Below are 19,550 nucleotides of genomic sequence, written 5' to 3'. Positions count from 1 at the left end.
TTATGTTTACATTTCAAGACAACTTCCGGGAAAATCTTTATTTGTCACGTTATGCTTTAGCTTTGGTTTAGGTTGGGTGTTAAATCAAACTTTCTAATTTTTTCAGCCAATTAGAATGTCAGTAAGATAAAATATTTCTGATGGACTTAATGGATAAAAATGTAGGTAAAAGGTCCTGTAAAAGGCATGTTTGTATGAGCGTCTGCTTGCACATTTTGAGCAAAACTGAAGATGTTGGGACTTTGACAAAGGTGGACCTGATTAGGACGGAGACAGTAATGCTCACATGTGAGGAGGGGTAAAGAGGAGGTAAAGATGGAACCACCACTCAGGAAAGGAAGAGGAAAACCAAGCAGGAAGGTTTGTCCAGGATGCAGAATGTTACGGAGGCGAGGCAGGTTGTGGTGACTGAAGAGTCAGAGGACGGGTGGAGACCGACCTGCATCTGTGGTGAAACCAGAAGGCAGAAACAAACAAAAAACACGATTTTTTAAACAAAACTAATCCAGAGGCATTTCAAAAAATGTAAAAGAAGGTCATCAAACCAAAGAATATCAAATCAAAACATCTAAAGGTTCACTGTAGTGTAGATGTGAATATATTTCACAAAAAGAGCAACTTAGGAATTGAAAGAAAATAAAATAAACTTAATTCATCTTTGGGTTTTTTGTAACTTATTATTTAGTATGCTTACATTAAAGCTTGAGATTTTTGGTAAGTTCTTCATTTCTGTTGCATGTTGAGGTTCAGATGAGCCTCTGCAGCTGTTTTTATGTATGAAAAAGACTTTAGGTGTTTTTGAATTTGAATAAAGAAAACCAGATGCAATCATCTTCATTGTCTTCAGATGTTTTTTTCTCTCTCTAATTGTCTTCTTTTGAATTTCAGGGGATCTTAGGTTCTGGTTTTGCACTAAAGGTTCAAGAGCAGCACAGACAGAAACATTTTGAAAAGAGGCGGAACCCTGCAGCAGGCTTCATTCAGGTATTTATGGATAAAAAATGCCCCATGCCACTTTTGTGCAAAGAAATACATACATATATTTTTACTTTCTAAGGCTGCTTGGAGGTTTTATGCGACCAACCTCACACGCACAGACCTGCTGTGCACCTGGGAGTTTTACGAACAGACTGTGGCTTTACCTATGTACAGGTGAGTGGTGACCGGTCTTTATTTCAGGATTCTCTGGGCCCAAAACACATCCATGTCCATTTTTTTCCCCTGTAAGCAATGCTAGAAGTCTGACTGTCTGCTGTGAGAAACCTCACACCTATTTTCTGATTATTAATACTAATTTCAGAATAATAGACCACTTACAGACTTTTTCAAATATGTATTTATACTGTAAACATTTATATGTGTGTTTTTAAGGCCATTTCATGAGGTTTGTTTTGTCAATCTCAGCAAACAATCTGTGATTTGGATCTTGACCTGTTGCATTTTCTATGAAGGTAAATATTTTCCAAAAAGAACGCACTCGTAGATTTGATTTGAGAACTCTTAATATAGAATGTGAGAACTTGCACATAAAAAATCTGCATCTGTGTGTAAAAAATCTTCTGCTGTGAACTGACAAATTCCCATTTGCATGTGTTCATTTAGAGTTACAACTTCAAATCTGTGATTATAACTGCTCAAATGTGCATCTGCCTGTGCTCGAATCTGCTGGTGCAAATCACAAGTGCACTACCACTGCGCTCTCAGTTCTGACAAACTCCTTGCGAGAAACTTGTGTCAAAACTGATCTGCGTCCGAAAATGGAACTAAGGGGGGGAGGGAGGGTTAGAGGAGGCGGAGTCAACCAATCAGAGTGCAGCACTTAGAGGACTTGGTAAAGTCAGAAAGGTCTTCACAGATTCAGACTTCCTGCTTCAATAACTCTTCTTATAAACGTTCAAATGTGACAGCAGTTATCTCAATAATTTTGAATTAACACAGAGAGTGAACTACTAATGCATTTCCTTGGAAAACAGTTGTTTTTGTTTCGCATTTTAATGAGAAATTATCTCGTCGTGCTTTAAATGTGTCAGAATTCAGACCGCTGTTGTAGCGCACTTGTGATTTGTACCAGCAGATTCAAGCACACGCAGACGCACATTTGAGCAGTTATAATCACAGATTTGAAGTTGTAACTCTATCTGAACACATGCAAATGGAAATGTGTCAGTTCACAGCAGAAGATTTTTATACACAGATGCAGATTTTTGATCTGCCAGTTCTCACATTCTATATTACAAGTTCTCAGATCAAATCTACAAGTGCGTTCTTTTTGGAGCATATTTACCTTCATAATTTATGATTTTCTTCCATAAGTTTTTTTCTTTTTTTGGAATAATCAGAGCAGATCCTGCCAGGTTATAAGAGGAAATGAACTTCAAACCTTTTCAGGTCTTTCATGTTTTTAGCCGCTGAAACCATCCTGACTGAATGATGGAGATGCTCTTTGTCTCTTCCCAGAATTATTCCACCCCTGAATCAGATGGATCTGCTGAGGAATCTGAAGGGCAAGTCGTTCAGGTACAAATGTCCAATCATGAAGGATTGAAAATGTATGAGGATGAAGTCAAGATAGCATGGTAGAGGTTAGCATCACTGTAATCAGGAGTCAGTCTGGGTCAGTTTTTATGACTGAACCAAGTTTTACAGGCATTTTTTAACACATTTCGTTTAACATCATAATTTGTTCTGTTGAAAAGATCCATCCAGACCGTTTAGACTTGAGTTTCACCGATCTGTGACAACTCACAACAAACTGCAAACATTATTTACAAGAAAGTGCTTTTGAAATGACGCGCCAAAAATGGCGTGGTTGAATGGTTGACAGTCACACATTTCCACCACACAATATCTGGGCCTCTCTGCTAAACGTTTGGACACCCCAACAGAACAAACGACATTCGCCTGGGTTGAAACGTCAACTTCACAAATTCACACATATACATGGACAAACACACACACACGCACGCACACGCGCACACACACACGAATGCACACAGACAGCCAAAAAAAGAATACCCAGCCTTTAGAGTGGCCAAACATTCTAACAAAGCTGCATAAATGAGGTGAATGATTGTTCCACAAGTGGCTGTAAGGTAATAGTTGCACGCACACGTGCACGTGCACGCACTCACACACACACAGAAGGTTTATTGTGATGCGTATATGGGCCGTGAAAGGTCATGCTTTGGTCTGACATAAACAAACCGTTACACATTTGGTGGGAAGGGAAGATGTGAAGTAAGATCATGCCTAAAGAGACTCATGGGAAGGTGTGCATTAAACCACTTCTCCTGTTGGAGCAATCAAAGCGAGTCACGGAGCAGAAGGTCATGTCTGCCCACGATTTATATTTTAATATTTGCTCTTCTTTCTTTCCAAAATGACAAAGTAGTGTTTTAAAAATCTCTGAAAATGTTTAACAAGCTAAGATCCCTAAACCTCCTCCTGACTGTCGGAGAAAAAAAATGTTATCCAGTCAAAATGATTTTCAACTTATAATTCCCAGAGCCTCATTTCTTTGACATCACTGAAAAGCCCTAAAAGTCGTCTGTAGATGTCATTCAGCCCTATGCAGTTTAGGGAGATTATCAGGTTTAGAAATGACCTCTGCAGAAGACAAATTTGCTTTACTGATATTTAGGAGGTTAAATTGGGAATTTGAGCTTGTCTTTTCTCTGTTTTGGGTATTTAACTTTCCTTTCCACCTCTTTTACTGAATGCTAGATGAAGGCAAACCGTCCAACATGCCATGATATGAAATCCGAGTTTTCTAGGGAGCTCATTTCCATTGTACAACAGTTGATGTGCTTTGTTTCCCTCCACAGGAAGGAGTCTCAAACAGAAACCTCGCCCAGGTCTGTGAGCTGATCGCTTTTAAGCCCTTCTCATCTTCCTTTGGCCTCTCTTCAATTCTGCTCTTAGCTGCTGCTTATAGCCACTCTTCTTGGAGAGTGTGTGCATGTGTGTGTGTGTGTGTGTGTGAGCGGACATGAACGTGGCTGTGCGATTTCAGAATGGTCACTCTGCGTCCACTCAAAGACCAGCCCTGGTTGGATGACGGTTCGCCAATCCGCTGATCTTTGACGCTCTGGCTTTCAGCATCACCCAAGAAAATTCATTTGGATTTTTGACCACCCCAGTTCTTTTTTCTTATATGTGTAGATGACAAAACTGTAGTAACACTTTAAGTAACTGACTTGAAGCATACTGACAAAAAGACTGATAAAAAAGAAACTAAATGGTAAAGTGTGGTTACAATAAAGTGTTACTTGCGAAGAGTTGGGCACATGCTCCTGTTCTGTGACTGTATCCACTGCTATTTCACCTTTTTGTGTCTCCTTTCCTTCCCACCACGCCAGTTATGAAAATGCACACAAAGACAGACTTTGTGGGTGCTGCCCGAGAAACATTAGGTATATTTGCTGCACAGAAACTAACATCTGCACTGCAAGTTTGCGTTTGTGTGAGAGTTTTAATTTTTCTTTGTTTTCTTTTTCCTCAAATACAATTAAACTTAAAGAATTCACAGGATAAAAACCCAACCAACAACATCTTTGAGTTAATTTATTCAAATTTATTGAAGGAAAATGCGACCCAGCCTCATAAACGATGCAGATTTAATCTTTAAGATTCTGTCACAGTTGATTTATGGTTTCTCGTTAATAATGTCTTTATGCTCTTGATTTGCTTGCTGCCTTTTTTTTGCCAAATCAGCCCTTACAAATTGTGTTTAGCAGGCAATGTGCACATACTGCTGAGAGCCCAACAATTCCTGATTATCCAGCGCAGTATTGAGTGTGAGAATGAACCCTTTTCTTCTTTTTGCACGGTTTGTTTTCATGTCTGCATAGAATGAGACCACAGCTCTTCCTTTTGAGACACAGCGCCACTTTGCTTCCCATGCATGTGTGCTTGTTGTCTTCTGCCGCTTGCCTGACCCCCACTATGCTCGTTTGTGGACATGGCTCCTTCTGCTGTAGGAAGTTGCTCTTTTTCCTTTCCTGTGAGGTAAGATGAATTATCACATCCACGCAGAATTCTACACAATCCCCAAATTTATGCAAAAGCTAGGGTAAATACACTTAGTCTGGTAAATATATATATATACATATACATATGTGTATGTATATGTATATAATAAGCCATTTGCATTGTATTGGTTACATTTCTTGTTTGGTTTCTTCTTAGTCGAAAGCCAAGTCTGAAGGAAAAGGTGTTTCCTAGTCCCTCTAAAGCCCCCATGGGAAAAGGGGCAGAAGATGGAGCTGAGGCGAGTCCCAGCAAGCCCTGGGGCTTCACAGACAAGAACCGAGGGCCAAAGCATGCCTTCAGAGTCCGGAGCGGGACGGGTCGACAGAACTCTGAGGGTGAGGAAACGCACTGCAATGAAGCAGCTTCTTAGAAAATGCACATTTGTTCTTTTCTGTTCCGCCAAGACTTTTTAAAACGGTCCAGATGTTCCCGTCTGAGGGCTGCGTCTCGCTGAGCTGACACAGCTCACTGCTGCTTGGGCATATTAGAGCCACATCTCACTAAAAAGTGTTACAACACAATTTAGAACAAGCAACATTGACATGGCTACACAAAAACAAGAAAAACTTTAAAGTCCCTTTCTGATGAAAATCACGTTTTTTGAGTTTTTGTTTTTCTTATAAAAGAGAACAAATGTAATAAAAATTGTTCCATTTTTACATGTCTGAGTATTTCTCCTTTTAAATCGCTGTCAATCAAGCTGTTGCAAAGATGCTCGGTCTGAATGAATGAGCTGTTGTGATGTCACAGCGGCCCAGGAGTGCATACACTCCTGATTTACCCCGTCCCGTCTCCCATGGTGTTTTTGAGGAGCTGCATGAAGAAAACCAGCAGCAGCTTCACAATTCTTTCACCAAAACAGAAATTTTTCCATTTGTTAATAATAATAATAATAATAATAATATCTTGTTGTTGTTGTGTAATTATAAATGTTGTCGTAATACTTGAGGTATGCAGAAAAGCATCATCAGGCCCCTAGGTATCCAAATGTTTATTCAGCATTGATGTGATCCAAATGCTGATGAAAAGTCAGAATTCTTTAAATAAATTCAGGAATCATTGAAATCTCACACCAAACCTTTTCATTCATAAATGTTCCACATCCAGAGATGTAAAAAGAAAAGAAGTTTCTGCATGCTAGCCCATAATCAGATCACTGTTTTGTTTGAGGTATGCAACGCTTCCATTCATGCAAATGTCAAAGTAATATAAAGGAACTTTGCAGCTCTGGGCTGGAGGCACAGAAACACTGTGACCGATCCCAACCGTTTTTCAGGAACGTTCCTGTGCATTCATGAATCATCCAGATCACTGAATCAATGTCAACAAAAAGTGTCTAATTCATCATTTCTTTGCTTTTCAGTTGAACAAACTCAATCAATTCTCATTAGCTGTGTTTCTTCTCATGACATGTTAAAGTCCTGATTGAAATGCAGAATGAAGACTTTGGACTGAAGAGTTCTCCAGGTTAGACGAGTCATCGTGACTTGAAAACCATCTCCTGAGTCTTTATTGAATACTTTTGTTATGATTATATATAGTCAATAATTCAGTTCATCACTACAGACCTCTGAGTTCAGGCACTGCAAACATGACCAAGAAAATTCAACTCAAGCAAATAATATGGAGTCAGTCCTCCTGGAGGATGTTTTTTTTAATTATATTTTTATAACATTATTTCAAACATCTGCAGTTTTTCAATCACAAACTGTAAATAGGTTTTCAAATCCAGTAAAGACAAACATATTTCTACAATCAAAGCTGAGTAAAAAAGAATGTGCTAAAAAAAAAACCTATGCCCTTCTTAGCTGAAACGCTTTTTCGTTATATTTGACAAGAGTAAGAACTTCAATCTGCCTTGCGTGTCTTTGTGCTGGTGCTACACAGATCTGATTATTGGTCTCATGGCTTTGATCACAAGTCCAGGGGGATGTTTCACTGTGCAGCTCTGCTCCAGGGTTAAAGCCAAGCAGCAGAAAGATGGATTCTTGTTCCAGAGAAGAACACATCTTTCCTGGTCCACATCTCTGATGCTGCAATGAGAGATTGTCCAGAAACTTCAGCAATGTTTTAGGAAGCTGGGATGAGAGGCAACCCTTTGGCTTCCAGGTTGTTAAAGACCAAACGTAGCAGAATCTGACACAGTAGAGATAGTGGATGATGAGATTGTGATTGAAAAGACCTTCACCATTCCTTCAACACATTCCTCCTTTTTCGATCCTTGACCTTGCAGTTGCACCTAAGCTTTGTGGCCTTTCAGCCATCAGATTGACCTTCTCACTGGCCTTTGCATGTGTAATGACCGTGAGGCTCGTTTGCAGATAAAATCCAGCCAAGGTGGCAACGACCATGAAGAAAAAAAAAAAAAAATTTGCTTTAAATCAGCCCAATACTAATCAGTGGGTGATGTGATCACACCTTCCCTCCATTTGGGAGGCAGACGGTAAGAAGGGTTTTGTTAGTTCAGTGTTTTTGAATTTTCTGAGTTTCATTCTAGCATCAGCCGAGGTAAGAACTTCATGACGCATGTCTGCAGCATCTATCTGCAATGTTAAAGCTCTATAACACTGTGAATAAACTTGCACGAATACATGGAAGAGAGAGAAAAAAGTACTTTGAGGATTTAACTTCTCTGAACCTCTTTTAACGACCTTCAATGAAACTGGTTGTGTTCATGAATTTTCCACAGCTGTCAGTGGGGTTTGGGAGGTGGGGGGCTGAGCCTTCCTCCTTTGGTGAACCAACTCCCTGATTTTAAGACTGAATCTGAAATGTTCCTCTTTGCTTAAACCAAAAGGTCATTTTGGCGTGGGTGACCTTGAACCGCACCTTCAGTTGTGCTGCTGAAGGTTCGTGGTGGTGAGGGATGTTTTGGGGGTGATGTGGAGGTTTTCATCACTGCTCTCTTTATTAGGCACAGATGTGTCTCATTTGAACAGTTTGTATCTGATCTTTTTGTCCTATTATGATTATTCCTTCAAAGCCCAAATGGTCACGATAGACGGTTGCCCTCACACCTGGTTCAGCTGGAGGATTTTCTCCTCCTATATCGGCTATCATTGAAAAAAATGAAGACAATTTCCCATTTTTGAGATGATTGAGACTGTCAAAATCTTGATTAATTTGATTTTATTTGGATTTCCAAGAGGCTAAGGCAGCTTCACTGCCACAAGGACTGCTAGAAGAGATCATTCCTGCCTCACACCATGGGACTGTAGAAGTCCTCATCCTTGAGCCAAAGATAAACTGCATCTGCTTAGATTGATGTAGTTTAGATTTTACCGTTAAAATATTTGTACACATTTCAAGCCATGATTTTACCATTTGGATCAGTCTGATTTCCCCCAGATTTTTGTTATTCTCAGTGTTTGTTTTTTCTGTTAAACTAAAGCCTACACACCGCTTCTGCAACAATCCAATTTCCCAGACTGCGATCAAACAAGCATCTTCACTCATCTTCAAAAATGTGACAAATGCTTTTTGGTTTCGTCCCATTTTGTGTCGCGCTTTGAGACATTAGTTGTCAATTTGTGTTTGATGATGAAGCCGAATGAACTTCAACAGTGAAGAAAGTTTGAAGCGACACGGAGGAGCGCATCGCCGTGCACAATAAGATTTGACATTCCTGTTTACATTGGTTGTGAGGCTGGGGCAGAGCTGAGTCAGCTGTTTCACCATCCTGGGTTTCCTCAGAAGTTTATAAAGTGCTCAAAAAGATGTAGCAATCATTCTAATACTTATTATAAATATATTCTTATTTACTTTGGTTTTTCTAATTTTTTTATTTTGTTTCTCAATGAACAATTGCCAAAAATGTCACTGTTTTGTTGGCGTTTTACATTCAAATGCTCATGAGGAGCTCTTTCCTGCTTCGTCATTTTTAACCATAGAAGATAAAAGAATAAAAACATCCTCCAAGACCGCCGATTCCATACTGTTTGCAAGGAGTTTTAGTCATTTGTTTCCAAGTGTTTTTTCTGTCACCCAACTGAGATCCATAACATATCTTCCATTTCTCTCCTCTCTTTCTGCAGCAATTGAAGGTTTAATAAGTAAGACGAAGGGATATTCGTTTGGCCTCTTTGAGAAACCTGAAAAGTCAAGTAAACTGCATGCGGAAATCTGTTGAGACGTGTTCACTTGACATGAACCCTTCTGCTTTGTAACTTTATCTCCAGGTGGAAAATCATTGATTCAGTGTTGATTGACACTTTTTAGGATTGAACAATAAGGTATCGTCTAACATCTCACAATGGGTTCATGTCAAATGCCAACAAATTCCAAAGCTCACCTGAGCCGTTGGTGCTCAGGGTCACTGCTTTGTTCTGCATGAAGAGACCTTACTTTACCAAGCAGATTTTGATTTGAATCCTGCTTGGCATCTGTGTGCAAAGTGCTCCAGAGAAGTCCAGCACTGCTAGTCACAGTGCCAATCAGGAGTTGGTGATGGAAGAGAGTCTGTGTCTTTCTGTAAAGCTTTAGCAGCTCCGCTCTATCCTTCAATTCTGCACTTCCTGAATCTTCTCTTATTGTTTCACAAAGCTCGCTCATTGCACTAACATGGCGACTGGCTTCAACCCAACGGGATGACTGAACTTAAGACAAACGTGGCCTTTCTTTGCTTCTTTTCTTTGGCCTTTTATGTCGAAAGGGGCTGCAGAACTCAAAAACGGTGTTTCTGTTCTTCAGAGGCAAGCCTCCCCGGTGAGGAAATTGGAGATGACAAGAGTTGTAACTGTGAGTTTCTTGCTCAAGAGCTACCACCAGGACTGAAAGTTACCATCAGAGCAATCTGGTAAGGTTTCTCTGTTATATTGTTTTTACTTTTACTTTGTGAAAATATCTGAATTATTTGTTTGCAGTTTACCTTTGGGAATTGCTTTTCAATCAAAATTAATGAAACCTTCTTTATAAAAAGGTGTTTTTCATGCTTTTAAAAAACTTTACAATTAAAGACATAGACACAGAAACTCACATTCAAATTAGCCCGCCCACCCCTCCGTTGGCATTTACACCCCATGACCCCAAACACAACCAACGCTTCTTATATGGAAAACCTAAAAAAGAAACTTTCAGAAACATTTGGCTCTGCTGTGAGGAAACACCTTGTTAGAAATCTACTTACACACAATGGAGCTAAAATTACAATAAGAAGAAAGTTAGCATTAAATACATAAAAGGTATTTATATACCTAAAATAAAATGAAAAAATCAAACACATGAAGAACAAACCATCATCTCATTCCGAAGACCATTGTTTTAACCAGAACCAGAACCAGATGGAGTTCTTTCTCAGTCAAACACGAAGCTGCTGATGGTTTCAAATTATGTCTCATCTACTGACACACAAATCCAACATGACTGTAAGATCTGCAGGAAGCTTTCAGCTGCTGGAACACGGGGTTAAAACCAAAGAAGGTGACGCTGCTTTGGATGATCTGCAGCTTCTAAATGGAAAAAGCATCAGAGAGTCCATTTTCTGACATGAGACTAAAAGATTTGTCTCTGTGGTCCTTCCTCGCTCAGCTGTTCTCCCATCCATGGCGGCTTTGAGTCCAGACAAAACAAGCTTCACAGAAAAACAGCTGCATCCATCCAGTCATAACATGGTACCGTTTGGGTTAAGCTCCAAGGTCTGTTGTTGGTAAAAAGTGTTCAGAATGGCTCTCTGGAAAGCTTGTTTTTATGGCCTTTATGTGAATAGAATTCATTCAAAAACAGTAGAAACAATTTCTAAATGATGAATATGAATCCCAAAATGAGAACTTTGCTCTCCTCAGATGCCTTCGACGCACTGCCACGCTGCACACCACCGCGGCTGTTTTAATGCTGACGGGGCGTTTTGTGTCTCTGTCAGTAGAAGGTCCAACAGAAAAGAATGACGCTATTTTAGGTGATGGAGTAAAAGGATAACTGTCACTTTTTACTGTTGTCTTTTATTTTAGTGTATCACTTCAGGACTTGATTTGATTTTTGATTTAAAAAAGGTTTATTTTAAGCAATCAAAGCAAGCGTAACGCACAAAACAACACAAACAGCTGTCATACAATCATACAAAGACGTATCAAACTTAGGATAATTAGACATTAAATCAAAGATTACTTGATAAGGAGTGGAGGGAAGCGAATTTCCATAATCCCACCCCTGTTCTACTGTAACCATTTTTACTACAAGATTGATCATTATCTGGTTCATTTAAAAGTTTGACAGTCAATAGGTTGGGGTTTGAATTCCTGGATAACAGCCAGCTTGTCTTTGAGCAAACGTCCATCACTTCAATCAAAAAATGAATAAAAAAACCTTGATTCACTTGCTAAAGCAGATCATATTAAAGAAAACAGCACGAAAGGAGATGAGAAACAGCCTGAAAACTTAGGTTTTTACCCAACATCACCTAAAGTGTGTTCCAAAGGAAGATGGTGGACATGATAGTAGAGAAAAGGTTCTGTCAGGTTTACGTTTCTTGCCAGGGTTTCAGATGTGACCATGTGGTTTAAGACGACCATGCGTTCTCTCCAACAGCGTCATGAAGTTCCTGGTCTCAAAGAGGCGGTTCAAAGAGAGCTTACGACCTTATGATGTCATGGACGTAATCGAGCAGTACTCTGCAGGACATCTGGATATGCTGTGTCGCATTAAGAACCTGCAGTCCAGGCAAGTTCACATTTTTTTAAAGTAGAGTAACTTTAGTCAAGTAACGATCCTCTCCTCGGGGAAGTATTAAGTGTTTTACCAAAAAAGAGTTTTACAGTCAAAATATTCAATTTTACCAAATGAAAGCTGGACGAAAAGTGTTCAAATAAACCTCAAAAAATCAGTAATTAATAAAAAGTAAAACAAATATTTTTTTTTCTTTAGAGATGTCCAGCTTACCCTCCTACTCCCCAACCCCTAGAAAAAATGCTCACTGCTTTTTTTCTCTTCTTTTCAAACGCCAAATATGACGTCATCCATTTGTCAAAGTGCAAACCTGATAAATCTGAACATTTTACAAAGACGATTGATGTGTACTGATGATGAAAACTTGGACAGTTTTACAAAAATATACATTGACGACAATATTTTTCAAATTTCAAACTATTCAAATCCATAGCATTGTGCTGCACACCAGTTTTTTGCGGAGACTTCTGGGAAATTTCCAGAGCGCTGGATTTGGAAATACTACCGAAAAAATGGCAAATGTCCTCCATAGTTGACAAAGTCATGAATAGTGAGGGAATTTAGACAAAGACTCACCAAAAATATGGAACTGCTGAAACGTGGGTAAAGTTTGGCTTCACATAATTATGACACGAGCAGGGATTTAAAGGCCCCGTGAAACGAATTTTTACGGGACCCCATACACAGTGGCAAATATTTTTGATGCTGTCTTGCATACAATTATGTACTATGACTGTATTTTTCACGATCATCTATGTGACAAATTAACATGAGAACTGACATGTACAGCATGGGAAGAACTGAGCTCTTTGAATACAAAATAATTTGTTTGGTTTGATATTTCACAGAAAAAACTGATTCTTAAATAAGAAATAAACCTTTTCATGTTTTTCAGTAAAGATGAAAAATAAAAAAACATGACTGAGGGAATGTCAACTATAACTGAACAAGAACAGCTTGATAAATGTTTGATTGATCATTTAGCTAATATAACAGTGAAATGTCAAAATCCATTTTTCTTGAGCTACCAAGGTGAGAAAGGTGAGCTATAGCTTATAGGGACAGAGTTAAAATTCCATCATTTCCCACCACAAACCCTCCTTTTGTCTGAAATACTGGGTGACATACTTTCAACTCCTTTTCCTCTCTAAATTTCTTTTCCCTCCTTTTCTGGCCTCCTCTACCTCTCACCCTGTGACTCTGTCTGTCACCAACCTTCCAGCCCAGGTTCAATCCAGCCGGACTGAACCATTTTAAAATAAATATGGGGTGTGGAGGAGGGGGCCCTGTGGACCTTGATGTTTCCAAAATAAATACAAAAAAATATTTTGTTACTATGACGTTAAAAAATAAATAAAATATTTGTGATTGTATATTGGTTAATGACTTGCAACATTTATTTTTTTCACATTTAATAAGCATATCCTTTATTTCTTTTTAAACCAAATCAATGACAGATGCTGAATGAGAGGACGTCAAACGTTATAGGTGGTAGTGTAATTTAAAAAGTGAAAGAAAATTAATTTCACATCTGAGAACTGGATCAACAATCACTAAACCAGTTTTTACACATCAGCTTTAAAAGATCCACTCATCTGATCTATTGCAAAAGCGTTCTCAGTGGTCTTTTCCTTTAGACGAAATTTAAATACTTGTGTCGTTTTCTAGGACGTAGTTTCTGCAGAGCGGCAGGAGTTGACGCAGATCAACCCTGAACCCCCTTCCTGTCAAACATGATCGTTTACATGCTCTCCCGCTAGCTTAGAGCCCCCCCACACCCCCAAACTAGCATTATGGTGCAACAAAAATACGTCACATATTCAACCTTTAGTCAGCTCCTGATTCACAACAATTTGAATGAAGAAATACTCAGTAATTCAATTTTAAGCTTAATTTTCTTTATATTTGTCCCCCTTAATCAGAAAAATACCACAAGAACATGTTAAAAACAACAAAAACATCTTTTTCATCAGAATGGGTCGGTATGACAGCATGCTAACTTTTAGCAGCCCTTTCAGCGACAGGCTGTAGCTAACTTAGACTATCTGCTGCAGTGAAACTTATAGTCGAAGCTCTTCCCAGGGGAAATTTCTTTTTGACTTACTCTACTCTTCACCGTAATCACATTAAAAATATTTTATGCAATTTTGACGTACCCTGCATTATCATGATCCAGAATGTGTATCAGGAAAGATAGTTTTTGAGCAGAGTTCCATGTCTAGATGCTAGAAAATGCTTCCAGACACCACAAGAAGAGCTCTTTAACATCTATTTATGGCCATTCACTAACATTGTGGATACACACATGCTGTGTCATCGATTTGCCCGTCTCATTCGTCCAGCTATGTGTTGTATCAGAGTAGTTTTGACCCGCAGATACTGTAGCTAATGTCACTCCTTCACAATTCATTGGATGTAACATTGATGTGTTCTTCTGTATCAGCTTTCCCTCTTGTAAATAAGCTCCTCCCATGCCGGTGCCCTGAAGGTCAAACATGTAGAGGAAATATATTCCAACAGTGAAATGCATAAACACTTTTCATCCATGAAGCAAGCCAGACTCACCGTATGTCCGGAATGTATGGAATATATTGACTCGTGTTGTCCCATAGCTTTTGTGATTCCCACACAGCTTCATTTTGCATTGCACTCATACCGTCTCTGTGTGCCTCGCCAGGATAGATATGATTGTGGGGCCTCCTCCCCCAACTACACCTCGCCATAAGAAGTCCACTGAAGGTCCTAGGTTAGGTTAATAGATTGCACCTTCAGAATGCCTATTTGTATCTGCATTATGCTCCTTAGAAGAACGACTGGAGAAGCAACATGCAACCTTATCGCTTTGACTGATGGACCCTTTTGAGTTCAGGCCACTTGATCGTTCTGGTTAAGATTCCTGATGGAAAACAGTCGGAAAGAAGCAAAAGCGTGAGGATCGATGACAAACGCCAAATTACATCCCACGGGGTTTCATTCTTAAAAAAGCAGAGATGTTAATGAGCCACATCATATGGCCTCACTCAGCCGGGCTTTGAGGTGCTGAATGCTTGTTTTGATGGCGCAGAAACAGGGTGAGCTCCCCTGCTCTGGGATGCAACGCCAATGAAGCATGACGCTAACAGAAGCATGCCGACGAATGCATTTTGGGCTCAGATGGACGGGAAACCCCAAACTCTGCTTCCACCTCATGATGCATGCATCCACATCATCCATCAGAAATCTGGTGACAGTTCATGTCTGTTGATGTGTTGGACGACACTGTTCTTCCATTCACATTCATTTCCAGCCTGACTCCAATCACGCCCATGCATTTATTTTTCCTTCCCATATGAAATTAGTTTAATTTTTTTCACATTATATAGTTATAAATTAGAAGTCCCAGTGCTCTCTGTCAGAACGCATGGTTTCCTCATCTGACTCTGGATCTTTCTGATGTTGTAGAGTTGACCAGATAGTCGGTAAATCACCCAAAGTGGACGGAGAGGTTGGAGATGACCAAAGCATGATGGGACGGTTGGTCAAAGTGGAGAAGCAGGTAAAGCTGTTTTAACAAACAGATTTGACATTTTTCAGTGGAGCTATAATTCTTCAGTGCAGCCCCCCCCACAGGTGGTCTGTATGGACAGGAAACTGGACTTCCTGGTGAACGTTTACGCACAGCGGATGGGCATTGCTCATTCTGAAACAGAGGCCTTTTTTAACTCCAAAGAGCCGTACCCGGCCCCGCCTTACCAAAGCCTACTGGACATAAAGGAGGAGAAAAATGGCAAAGAGGAGGTGAAGGAGCTGGTGAAGGTGAAGACGTACTCCGCACCGGATGTCCCGTGCTCTGATGGGCCTTTGGAAAGGAACGATCCTCTCCTTGGGCAGCCGGTGCCAAGATCTGTGAGCACTCCATCTGGCAGCAACAGCCGCCCCTCTACCTCCTGGAAGCACCAGCTGCAGCACCCCCTGAGCCAGCCTGCCTGGGGCAGCAGCATGGCCAACACGCCCTCACCAGTTGGTCTCAGCGGGGATCGTTCGCCCAACCCGTTCCGCCTCCCCCCTCCACCTGCGCCGTCGCATGACTGGTCGTCCTCGGGTCACGGCGGCGGCAGCAGCAGGGACAACGCCTCCCGGAGCCGGAGGCGCCACAGGAGGCAGAGGTGTCAGCAGGATGCTGCCTCCGCCGCCGCCGTGGAGAGTGACACGTCTCTCTCCATCCCATCTGTCGACCACGAGGAGCTGGAGCGCTCCTTCAGCGGGTTCAGCATCTCTCAGGCCAAGGAGGACTTCTTTGGACCTCCTTACTTTACCGGCTCAGGAGGAGGTGGAGCGGCGGGGACGGAGGCCGGAACCGGGCATTCGCTGTGCGCCAGGGTCAGACCGTTCATAGCCGAGGGGGAATCGGACACAGACTCCGACCTGTACGCTCCCTCCCCTCTGTCCTTCACTGGGGAGGTGCCATGTGGCGAGAAGGGATGGCCAGGACTGAAATGAGCCTGAGGACTCAGACGGTGTGACTGACTGACAGAGCCAACCCGACCAGCAGACACTCCTGGTAATGAGGGAGGGGGGGGGGGGGGGGGTGTTGGTTTCACTGGGATGATAAGAGCTTCTGCTGAAGAGGGTTCAACTCTGACCTCAAACAAGAGCGCTTCCTCCTTCATTCTACACATTTACAGTCATTTACTTCCTTTGGTTTGTTTTCTTCTACACCTTAGGATTCATTTCAATGTTTTCAGATACTATTCAGTCATCATTCAAATAGATCCTTAAGATAATTTGGATAATTATTACTATCTGTTATGACCTCATTAGAAAGCACTTTTTTTATGATGATAACTTAAAGAAAACTGCAGAGATTTCATCCCAAGATTGTCTGAGAGTCTGAATCTTATAACAATTCAATGGATGGATTTTTGCTGCACTGATAAAGATGAATAGGTGAACGCTTGCTGTCCGAATCAGTAACCGAGCCTGTTTGTTCCCGACCACAGCAAATAACCCCAACCCACTGGTGACCGTCTTGCATGGCATGCTAAAAAGGTTGACTGTTAGACCAGTTATGAGCAGACTAGAAACCAAACTTTAGCAAAAGCAAAAATAAATCTGCTGAAAAACAGAGTTTACTGAGAGAAAAGGTGAAACAGAAAAATGCACGGCTGGTTTCAGGCTACACTGTTTTTGATGTTTCTATAGGATTTTGCTTGAATCATGTAAATGATATATGAACTTGTAAGTCAATTACTCTTCTTTTTGGGGCAGTTTTTGTGCAATCTCAGCGTCTGCACATGAACCACACTAGGGGCTGGATCTGGCGCTGCAGCTAGTAGGTTTTGTATCGTCATCTCACGTCGGATGGAGTCAAACTTGTTCAGAAACAACAGTATGCGACGCGCTGGTCAGACTCCTCAAAGCTGTGACAGCCACGCATTAAACGAGGAGCTGCGAGGAAATGCAAGGCAGACAATCCAGAAACGTCATTTTTAACATTTCATAACAGCAAAAGTAGATTTTCTAGAAACTGAGGGACAAAAGCATTTTAGATTAAATTGATTAACTTGAATATTTAATATAAATGGACACAATGTTGAGGCAAAGCTGTTATGGTAAAGACTGTTCAAACCACATTTGCTGAAAAAAGGTAAAACAATAAAAAGAGACAAACTTTGCAGCATGTTTTGTACAACAAGGCCTGAAAGATTTTCCATGACATCAAATCCGAGTTCAACACCATGTAACCGCACCCTCATCTTCTTTGACAAATAAACTTTATACATTACTGAAAATTGTCTGTCTCTATTTTTTTTCACGTTAACCCTTGTGCTATCCTAGGCATTTTACCATTGGGAGTTGGGTCATCTAGACCCACTAGACAGTGCTCTAAACCTTTTTTCTTCAATGATTTGTGATCTTCACTGGTGTCCATGGATTACATGAAATCTTTCCACCTTTATCCGCCTTTGTCATGGTAGCGAGAACACATCAATGGGAGGGGGGGGGGGGGGGGTCATCTAAGATAGCACAAGGGTTAAAAGCATTTTTGAACGCCAAAAGAGTCGGGTGGTTCAGTTTCTTACCGACCAAAACCCAGTGAGAGCCACAAAGTCTCACTTTACTGTTAAAATACATTTTATTTGTGTTTGTGACCATTAAGCCGTTCCTTTATAAAATGTAGCTTTTATTTGTAATTAACTTTAAGCCTGATATAGCAATAAACCACTTTGACAATAGATTCAAGCTTTTACCATCATTTTGCTCAGTTATGTCGCGTTAAACAAACATCACAAAACCTTGGATAATCCATGGATTCAAACCCACTAATGTTGTTTATATTTTATAAAATTATTTTATTTAGTATTTTCAAATTTCTTGTATTTTTATATTTTGGCTGCTGTTATATGCTGCTTCCAAAAATGAACAAACAAAAAACAAATTGTCAAATGAACTTTCAAAGCCCAGATGAAAAGTGTTCTCGGGGTTCCCCAGGGTTGAATAATCAGCCTATTTTTTATTCAAAAATTTAGCATTTTTTATTAAAGCCAAGAGCTACTTGTGGCCCCGGGGCCTCCGGTTGTAGACAGACTGTTTTAGGGAGCCATTGTAATACAGAGCTTCTACCACTAGAGGGGAACAGAGAGCTTTACTCAGAGATTTCATGGATGTTCTGGAAAGTCTGCTTTATTATTTTATTTAATAGAGGGCAGCTGCTTTGTCACTAAAGCCACAATTAAACGGTATACGATCTTGGTTTAGCTGTTTTTGTTCAGAAAAAGTCAAAACTATAATTTCTTTATCTTAAACACGCTTTACATAAACAGTGGTACAAATGTTTAGGCTCTTTTAACTTATATTTGCAAACCCCTAATTTGATGCCTTCCGTTACTGAGACAGGCGGACGCATCAGCCTAATGTGATTTAATTATTGCTGCACTTGACAGATTTTATCGGACAGCCCATTTAACGACCGCTGCCCTTCCTCACTGAGGGGACAATGGCACATCGCGAGCTCGATCTGATGAGCAAACCTGCTCTGTGAGGCCAGGACTGTTGCTCTGAGGGTGACGCAAATAAAAACCCAATGGCCCATTAATAAAAGTCTGACCGCTCAACAACCAGCACTCAGGGCTGGTTTGCTCTTTGTTGGAGGTTTGAAGACAGCTTTACCTTACTGGATGAAAAAAACGAAAAAAGTAACATGGCTTCCAAAACTTGCGTGTTGTAGAATGATCCGTTTGATCCAAGTCCTCTGGTCTATGGAGGGCATCAGTAATACTTTCCATAGACCAGGGGAACAGAGCGTTTAATCAAAGAAAAGAGGTCTGCTGAACCTTGTCATTGAGATCTTTTGATGATAGATGTGAAGAACCAACAATCAATGAAACCATTACCAGCCTGACAGATCAGAAAGTCCTGATCAAAGGGACCGATGCCGACTGGCTTCACGAAATATGACGCGTGTTGTGCTGTGCAACTCTACTGGTCCGCCTGCTAGCGGCGTCCAATTCTCCACATTGATTTTGCTAGCATGAAGCTTTCATGCCGGAAAGGAGGAGGTGACCGTGTCCTTGACTCCTGCTGTATTCGTGTCCAGTCTCCATGTAAACATGGCATGGAAGGCATTAAGTAGCATCAGCAGTAAGTCATCTATATCCACCAAGGACAGACGCGGATGATCCTTCCTCCCCCTCGTTGTACTAAACACACAAGGACTCCCGTAATGACACACAGCAGGGACGGATCATTTGATGTATAAATAACGGTGACTGACATAAATCAGAGTTTATGGTGGTCATGCACTGACTGCATTTTAAACAGAGTCTTTACAAAAGACAATCTGTGCTGCCTCACTGTTTCCTAGTCACTATGGACCGGGC

The 19,550-nt window shown here is 40.7% G+C and overlaps 1 protein-coding gene across 12 annotated transcripts in view; it reads left to right on the top strand.

Moving 5' to 3' along the window:
• Positions 1-17,462, top strand: part of LOC101157941 (potassium voltage-gated channel subfamily KQT member 2) — a 29,941-nt gene extending 12,479 nt beyond the window's left edge. The window contains exons 7-19 of one of the 12 annotated variants that reach the window (XM_078949970.1): positions 889-984; positions 1,058-1,152; positions 2,458-2,517; positions 3,825-3,854; positions 4,359-4,412; positions 5,188-5,366; positions 6,451-6,498; positions 9,066-9,083; positions 9,721-9,826; positions 11,554-11,685; positions 14,369-14,437; positions 15,133-15,226; positions 15,301-17,462. In XM_078949970.1, coding sequence (XP_078806096.1) covers positions 889-984; positions 1,058-1,152; positions 2,458-2,517; positions 3,825-3,854; positions 4,359-4,412; positions 5,188-5,366; positions 6,451-6,498; positions 9,066-9,083; positions 9,721-9,826; positions 11,554-11,685; positions 14,369-14,437; positions 15,133-15,226; positions 15,301-16,170 — 1,851 coding nt within the window. In that variant the 3' untranslated portion in view covers positions 16,171-17,462. Of the gene's footprint in view, positions 1-888; positions 985-1,057; positions 1,153-2,457; positions 2,518-3,824; positions 3,855-4,358; positions 4,413-4,850; positions 5,008-5,187; positions 5,367-6,450; positions 6,499-9,065; positions 9,084-9,720; positions 9,827-11,553; positions 11,686-14,368; positions 14,438-15,132; positions 15,227-15,300 lie in introns of those variants that run through there. The other 11 variants (XM_078949973.1, XM_078949972.1, XM_078949971.1 and 8 more) reach the window with 11 other exon arrangements.
• Positions 17,463-19,550: the final 2,088 nt, after the last annotated feature.

This window comes from Oryzias latipes, chromosome 7 (assembly GCF_053564925.1).
Source record: "Oryzias latipes strain Hd-rR chromosome 7, Olatipes_Hd-rR_3.1".
Classification (NCBI taxonomy): domain Eukaryota; kingdom Metazoa; phylum Chordata; class Actinopteri; order Beloniformes; family Adrianichthyidae; genus Oryzias; species Oryzias latipes.
This window is presented reverse-complemented; position numbering and strand designations above follow the sequence as displayed.